This window comes from Triticum aestivum, chromosome 4B (assembly GCF_018294505.1).
Source record: "Triticum aestivum cultivar Chinese Spring chromosome 4B, IWGSC CS RefSeq v2.1, whole genome shotgun sequence".
Classification (NCBI taxonomy): Eukaryota; Viridiplantae; Streptophyta; class Magnoliopsida; order Poales; family Poaceae; genus Triticum; species Triticum aestivum.
Window position 1 is genome coordinate 656629117 of NC_057804.1, and position 6663 is coordinate 656635779.

At 47.5% G+C, this 6663-nt stretch overlaps 1 protein-coding gene across 1 annotated transcript; it reads left to right on the forward strand.

The window, feature by feature from the left end:
• Window positions 1-853: 853 nt before the first annotated feature.
• On the forward strand, window positions 854-3872 carry LOC123089687 (cation transporter HKT8). The gene is made up of 3 exons (XM_044511295.1): window positions 854-2719; window positions 3068-3298; window positions 3477-3872. The coding sequence occupies exons 1-3, from the start codon at window positions 1593-1595 to the stop codon at window positions 3673-3675; spliced, it is 1557 nt and encodes a 518-aa protein (XP_044367230.1). The 5' UTR covers window positions 854-1592; the 3' UTR covers window positions 3676-3872.
• Window positions 3873-6663: the final 2791 nt, after the last annotated feature.

The following is a 6663-nucleotide window of genomic DNA, read 5'->3' on the forward strand; positions in this document are numbered from 1 at the left end:
GGCGGCGGCGCCATCCGTGAGGGGGGCCACACCCCTGAAACGCGTGCTGCCTCTTCAGACATGCCACCACACCTTAAGGCATGTATGAGGGCCCGGTGCGACGCTCCGGTGGCATTGCTACCCCCAAGGCCCCCGTCCCGCCTAACCCTGGAGTGGTTGACCACGAGCTCTAACCCTTTGACTTTTCCTGAACGGGCTTTGACTAGTGGACTTATCTACCCGGTTGTGGTAGGTCAACCCATAGCAATACTTGGGAGCAACATCTGGGCCAAACCCACAGCCAGATCTCATCTGTATAGACCTGACGCGGCCGTTTCCCCTCTCCAGGTGCCGGCGGTGGTGTCGTCTGTGAGGGGGGCCACACCCCGGATGTTAGGGGGGGTCACACTGCGGAGGCGCGTGTCGGGCGTTTGCAACCGCCACAACACTTCTGTCGGCATAGCTGTTTTTTATTTTAATAAAGTATAAGGACCTATATTCAAATGAACATGAGGTCACATTACTAACATACTCGACAAAATACAAACTACATGTATATTCATAATCTATGGAAAAACCTTCACCAAATCGATAAATAATGTATGTTTGTTTATATTTACATATGCTACATTTAAGTTAATCAAATAGTAATACATAAAAAACTTTAAAAAATATATACAGAAACTTATAAAAAATATGCATATGGCTGCGGCCGGGGTAGCTGAAATCCGTACCTCGGACTGAAGACGTGGCAGATGCGGCGGATCGATGACGTGGACGCGAGCTATGCCAACGACGGCCGTTCCTGCCGTCGGCATAGAGCTGACGGCGTGAACCACCCGTCACATGCCGAGTCGCCGGGCCCACATGTATTCCGACGGCCCAGGTATGCCGACGGCTGCCGTAGGCATAGACAGCACTATGCCGACGGCTTATCTATGCCGACGACGGCCGTCGGCATACCCGGAGATAGCCCGACGGCTTGGGTATGCCGACGGCCTGGTCTCGGCTGTCGGCATAGGCCGACGGGGGCCGTTGGCATTGTTTAGGCCGTCGGGGTAGAGCCCTGTTCCGGTAGTGATATTTTCATACGAGACTAGCTAAACATATATAGCTCTGTTGCACCAACGAAGACATTGTGTCAAAGGGATAATATTCTTGAGTTGCACGATGTTTGCCTTTGACCTGGTTTCTAGTCTATGGTCATATTACAAGGGATGTGCTATTTCAATGGAGCATGTACTATAGTGGTATTTGTTCCACTTAGTTTGTCGCAACGTACGAGTAGGGGCATTTGCTAATTCTTGGTTACTTGTTGTTATTAAAATCGGTGATATGGACGTGAACTTATCATTAGATCTCATTGTGGTATGCCTTCCACAAACACCCGTTGTGCGCTAGCTTTGCAATCGCACTCAATGCAATCAAGCTAGCTCCATAATGTCACACCTTCCATTAGTGTCTCCAGTGGCCAGTGCAGAACACACACACAGGCTAAGCTACACCACAACATATAAAAGAAAAAAACTATTTTTCTCGTGTATAAATAGCCCAGTAGTTTCTGCTTGCTCCAACAGAACAAGCCAAGAACTCTCTACAATACTTACCAACGAATGGGTTCTCTGCATGTCTCCTGCAGTACCACTCAACATAGCAAGCTTCAGAGGGTTTACCAACTCCTGTTTTTCCATGTGCACCCGTTCTGGCTCCATTTCTTGTACTTTGTAACCATCTCCTTCTTAGGTTTCGTGATCCTGAAAGCCCTGCCCATGAAGACCAGCATGGTCTCGAGGCCCATAGACCTTGACCTGATCTTCACCTCGGTGTCGGCCACCACGGTGTCGAGCATGGTGGCCGTGGAGATGGAGTCCTTCTCCAACCCCCAGCTCCTACTCCTGACCATCCTTATGCTCCTCGGCGGCGAGGTGTTCACCAGCATGCTTGGCCTTTACTTTACCTACATCAAGTCCAAGAAGAAAGAAGCCCCCCATGACCATGGTGATGGTGGTGGCAAAGTCGAACCAGCACCGTCTAGCCTAGAGCTCCCTGCTACCACCTTCATGGACGATAGCACTGCACAGAACCAGATGGAGCAAGGGTTCAACAAGGAGCAGCCCCGATACGGCCGAGCCTTCCTCACCAGGTTGCTCCTGTTCATAGTGCTGGGCTATCACGTGGTGGTGCACCTCGCCGGCTACTCCCTGATGCTGCTCTACCTGAGCGTCGTCTCCGGCGCAAGGGCTGTGCTCGCCGGCAAGGGGATCAGCCTGCACACCTTCTCCGTATTCACCGTCGTCTCGACATTCGCCAATGGTGGCTTCGTGCCGAACAACGAAGGGATGGTCGTCTTCCGGTCCTTCCCGGGCCTCCTGCTCCTCGTCATGCCGCACGTCCTCCTCGGCAACACGCTCTTCCCTGTCTTCCTCAGGCTGGCCATCTGGGCTCTCCGGAGGGTCACCAGGAGGCCCGAGCTCGGCCAGCTGCAGAGCATCGGCTATGGTCACCTGCTGACGAGCCGGCACACCTGCTTCTTGGCTTTCACCGTGGCCACGTTCGTGCTGGCGCAGCTGTCGCTCTTCTGCGCCATGGAGTGGGGCTCCAACGGGCTGCACGGGCTCACCGCCGCGCAGAAGCTCGTTGCGGCACTGTTCATGTCGGTCAACTCTAGGCACACCGGCGAGATGGTCGTGGACCTTTCCACCATGTCGTCAGCCGTTGTGGTGCTCTACGTGGTCATGATGTAAGTAGTCCCTTCATCCCTTTTTTACTCCGCAAATAAGATTTGTCTGAAATCGAACTTTATAAAATTTAACTAATCTTGTAAATGTACGAAATCATACCATTAGATGCGGCGTGAATTAAATTTTCATATCAATATATTTTTAGTTTTGCAGATGTTGATATTTTTTCATATAAATATGTGGTGAAACTTTATGAAGGCTTTTTCCCCTCCACTCCATATATAGATTTTATATACGTAGTGAAAATGACAGGAGGGAGTACGTTAAATACCTTCACTCCATCCATTCTAGATAGTGATAACCATAAACTCTCTCATATCATGCTCGTGCCTACACACTACGAACAGGTACCTACCACCTTACACTACATTTCTACCAGTGGAAGACGACAGTGACCAACAAGTGGGAGCAGATCAGCACCACCAGAAAAGGGTAACAAGCATATGGCGGAAGCTGCTCATGTCGCCGCTCTCGTTCTTGGCCATCTTCATCGCCGTCGTGTGCATCACGGAGCGGCGGCAGATCTCCGATGACCCCCTCAACTTCAACGTCCTCAACATCACCGTCGAGGTTATCAGGTAATCCCCTACTTAACAAAAGCGTATAAGCACATGATCAATTGCAATATTCTTACCATACATGATCGATACCATTAGACGTGAAATCGGAGACTTACCCAAATTGGAAATTCAGTCAACTTACATATAGCTATCGCCACCACTATAACGTGTGACATTGTGTGAACTGTGCTTGCAGTGCGTACGGAAACGTGGGGTTTAGCACCGGGTACAGCTGTGCCCGGCAGGTGACTGCCGACGGCGGCTGCAGGGATACGTGGGTTGGCTTCTCTGGGAAGTGGAGCTGGCAAGGGAAGCTGGTTCTCATTGCTGTCATGTTCTACGGCAGACTCAAGAAGTTCGGCATGCATGGTGGCGAGGCATGGAGGATAGTATAACCTAGTAGCAGACTGCATATTTCTCAATGATCTCTCTTCAGACAGAGACTAGCTACATCTCGCTCTAGTCTAAAACCATCTGAACTTATTTTCATTATGCAAGTACCTCAATCACTTCATGCATATCGATGGCCTGAACAATTTTTTTTTAAAGATAAAAATGAAACAAAATTCATCCAAATTGGATGTGCCTTCAATCGCAGTACCAGAAACCCTATGATCATTCCCCATAATCCATCGGTCGATGCTACATTTTGTGTCAATAAAAATGCGCTTTATCGAAAAATAATCCATCGGTCGATATGTGACTGAACAACAAAGAATATGCTACTCCAAGAATAAGTCTGTCCATCATCATCAACACAGAGGAATTAATTTGGTTTCTCATGCCCTGTCATATCTTGCCCCGGGCAAGATACAACATCACCCCTTGCTTTCTCGATCTGTATGATTGCTAGACTGGTACAAGGCTTGGAACAAAGGGAATTGCGTCAAAGCCAATGAGATTCTCGCGTGTGTATTCAACAAGTATGTCTGTGATAGGGTCGTGAAACTTCAAGTCCATGATAGACTTGCCACTCTTGAGGACACCTTGTGGTCTGATGTAGAACGAGAGACGGTATGATTTGACTCCGAACACGATCTCCTCATCGAATATGCCGACGAGACGAAAAGACCAGTAAGTGCGAAAGAAAGGAACATCGGCAAGAACGTAACGCTAATCCCATTGCGTCGGCACATTGTTGTTGCCACGTTCACCACACATCCACATCTCCATTGTCTTGTAGCCATGCTCTAGCCGAGGCACCCACACACGCACAACTCCCCGCGAATCTCGACTAAGCTGGTCGACGCATACACAAGCCTTGGGCTCCAACAAGGAGGTGGCGGCATAATGCTGGACAACTCGTCCTCTAAGCAAAAGCAGAGGAAACCGGAGGCGTCCTTGTGAATCTCCTCATTGACGGTCCAAATAAGAGAGCCCTTGAAGAAGGTGGCGGTTCGCCCTGGCTTAACGGGGTACAAAGGATGCGCCGTAGTCTCTCGCCAGCGGTGCTCTCCTCCGAGAGTGAAGACCTCCATCCTGAGGTCGTGCTTGGAGCGGTAGAAGAAGCGAGCAACTTTGTAGGTGTTGGAACTAGGGTTGTGGCCGAGGCCAAACGCTTGGTGGCCGTAAGAGAACCCATCTGGCCTGACGCCGTGGGTGCTCCATTGAAGCGTGACAGATTATGGTCATGAAGAGCGGGGTTCTTGCCTAGTGGAGGAGATAAGGGGGGTATGGCGATGGTAGGGACCAGGTGGGAGAATTTGAAGGTGAAGCAGTTGGAAGCACGGATAAAAGAGCAGAGTGCATGGGAGCCGGGATGAGCCAAGGTACGGGTGGATCCTCCATATACCCTTATCCGTCCCTCTTGATCTTACCCATCTCGCATACCCATACCCACCAACAAGGACAATTCCCCATACCTGTCACCCGGCAGGGTGAATGGGCACCCGTGCGTAAAAATATCCATGTTTGCAAAAGCTCAATTTGAGCAGTACATAAGCATAAACAATGTCATATAATCATAATTTATACGAAAAAGACATTATAACATGATCACATACTTAAAACCAAGAGCACATCAAATATTGTAAAAGAACATGAGTATATCATGAACAACAACTAATTATAATAAACAACATCAAGTTCTCAAAATTAACATCATATCAAAACAATAACACACGGTCATAAATAGAAGGTTTCAATTAGTCATAGTTTTAAGTTCACGAAGTCACAACAAAGTGTAGCGGTAGTTTGGTCGTACTTGTGAGGTTTTATATGGATACATGGTAACATGGGTTTAAGGGTATGGGTATAAGGGTATGAGGTTTTAGAAGGATGGGATTGAGAGAACTACTCTGCGCACCATACAGGAGGAAGAAGACACTCTTTCTTCTAACGACAGTACCAATGCTGATTCAGAATTACAATTGGATAATTGTTCAATGGAACCAGGCAGGCTTCCCAACCTAATAGAAGTTAAAAGAGAGAAGAACAGTTGGGTTAGAAGGTAATTCTAAATCCCTTTATTAAATAACCTGTTCCAATTACCGAATACTAAACTAACCAAGTAAAATGTGCAGAGAAAGGCACGGTGCAATGCTTGACGAGAGGGCAGCCAGTGCAGAGAGAATCACTGCCCTAGAGAGTGCATTCCGTGGTTTTGCAGAAAGGAAAACTGAAGAAGTAGTAGCACCTGGGATTGGCTTGACGTTTGATTCACTCGGAGAAGCATATGATGTTTACAACCTTTACTCCTGGGAGTCTAGGTTTTGTATAAGGTATGGCAAAAGCAGAAAAAACGTGAAGGGAGCAAGGTCCATGCAAGAACTGATGTGCAATTGTGGCGTGAGTACCCCAATCGTCCTTTATTAAATATGTTTTTTCTGTACAATATTTGTCATCTGTTATACTCCCTCCGTTCCTAAATATTTGTCTTTCTAGAGATTCCAAATGAACTACCACACACGGATGTATATAGACATATTTTATAGTGTAGATTCACTCATTTTGCTCCGTATGTAGTCATTTGTTGAAATCTCTAGAAAGACAAATATTTAGGAACGGAGGAGTAATCTAACATTTGTACACAACAACAGGGGAAGCCCAAGAAAGCAAACACAACTTATATACGGGCCTGAAGAGACTATAGGGTTTATGTTCAAAAAAAAGAGACTATAGGGTTTTCTGTAAATGTGCATCAAAGTGGTTGGGTCTTTTTGCAAATATCATAGCTTACCTCGCGTGTCTTATATGCAGATCGGACGATCATAATCACCAACCAAGTCTTTTATATGAGCAGTTATGATGTCACACATTACTTATACTTAAATAAAGGAACCGCCTATGCATGTGTTGCTTGCGAATGTGGTAAACCCCATGTTCTTCTTCCTTCTCCTACCTCCACCCACGTCACCTTGCTGCTCTGCCCTTCCCGAGCCCCC

What these genes read in the sequence shown, in the direction of transcription:
- LOC123089687 (XM_044511295.1), top strand. Translation starts at nt 1,593, where the DNA reads ATGGGTTCTCTGCATGTCTCCTGCAGTACCACTCAACATAGCAAGCTT. An exon ending in GTGCTCTACGTGGTCATGAT is followed by an intron (nt 2,720 to 3,067) that starts GTAAGTAGTCCC and finishes CACTACGAACAG; the next exon opens with GTACCTACCACCTTACACTA. An exon ending in ATCACCGTCGAGGTTATCAG is followed by an intron (nt 3,299 to 3,476) that starts GTAATCCCCTAC and finishes CTGTGCTTGCAG; the next exon opens with TGCGTACGGAAACGTGGGGT.